The sequence below is a fragment of the Geospiza fortis genome, unplaced genomic scaffold, assembly GCF_000277835.1.
Source record: "Geospiza fortis unplaced genomic scaffold, GeoFor_1.0 scaffold130, whole genome shotgun sequence".
NCBI classification, from domain to species: Eukaryota; Metazoa; Chordata; class Aves; order Passeriformes; family Thraupidae; genus Geospiza; species Geospiza fortis.
Window position 1 is genome coordinate 297,686 of NW_005054300.1, and position 716 is coordinate 298,401.

At 47.1% G+C, this 716-nt stretch overlaps 1 protein-coding gene across 1 annotated transcript in view; it reads right to left on the minus strand.

Moving 5' to 3' along the window:
* The window catches only part of TDRD1 (tudor domain containing 1), a 16,396-nt gene extending 16,010 nt beyond the window's left edge, over nt 1-386 (minus strand). Inside the window, exon 1 of the mRNA XM_031063549.1 lies at nt 279-386. Within this exon, the coding sequence (XP_030919409.1) occupies nt 279-386 (108 nt within the window). The remainder of the gene's footprint in view (nt 1-278) is intronic.
* Nucleotides 387-716: the final 330 nt, after the last annotated feature.

The following is a 716-nucleotide window of genomic DNA, read 5'->3' on the forward strand; positions in this document are numbered from 1 at the left end:
TGTGCTGCTGCCCGGCCGCCCGCAGCCCGCGGTGCCGCCATCGGGGCCAGGCCGGGTTACTCCAATCCCCATTCAGCCTGGCTTTGAACGCTTTCAGGGGTGGGGAATGGGGCATCCACACCTTGTCGAGGAAACCTTGTGTCAGGGCCTCACTACCCGCACAGCAAAGGATTTCTTCGCAATATCTAATCTAAACCCATCCTCTCTCTTTGAAGCCATTCCCCCATGTGCAGTCACCGAGTGCCCTTGTAAAAAGTCCCTCTTCAGCTCTCTTGTACCTTTAGGTACTGGAAGGTGCTCTGAGGTCTCCTCCGAGACTTCTCCAGGATGAACAGCCCCAGTTCCCAGCTGAGCTCATAGCAGCGGTGCTCCAGGCCTCTGACCATCTTTGTGGACATAATTACTCATGCTTGAACCAGTAACCCCAATTTACTTGATACAAATTCAGAAAATGGCTGTGAGAGCTATGCAAAAAGCTGAAATTTGATATATAAAATTGATGGATTTGTATTTTAAAGTACTTGAATTTTGCCCGGCAGCCAAGAACATAAATAATTTCATTTCCCATTTCTAACCTATTCTCATTTTCCTTTGTCCTTTTTCCTCTTTCTTTTCTATACAAGGTGTTTTCCCCTTTTCTTCAACTTCTGTCTCCCACCTCCAAGTCTCTATCTTCATGGGAAAATATACTTCATCCTCAAGATTGCTGCAGTTTC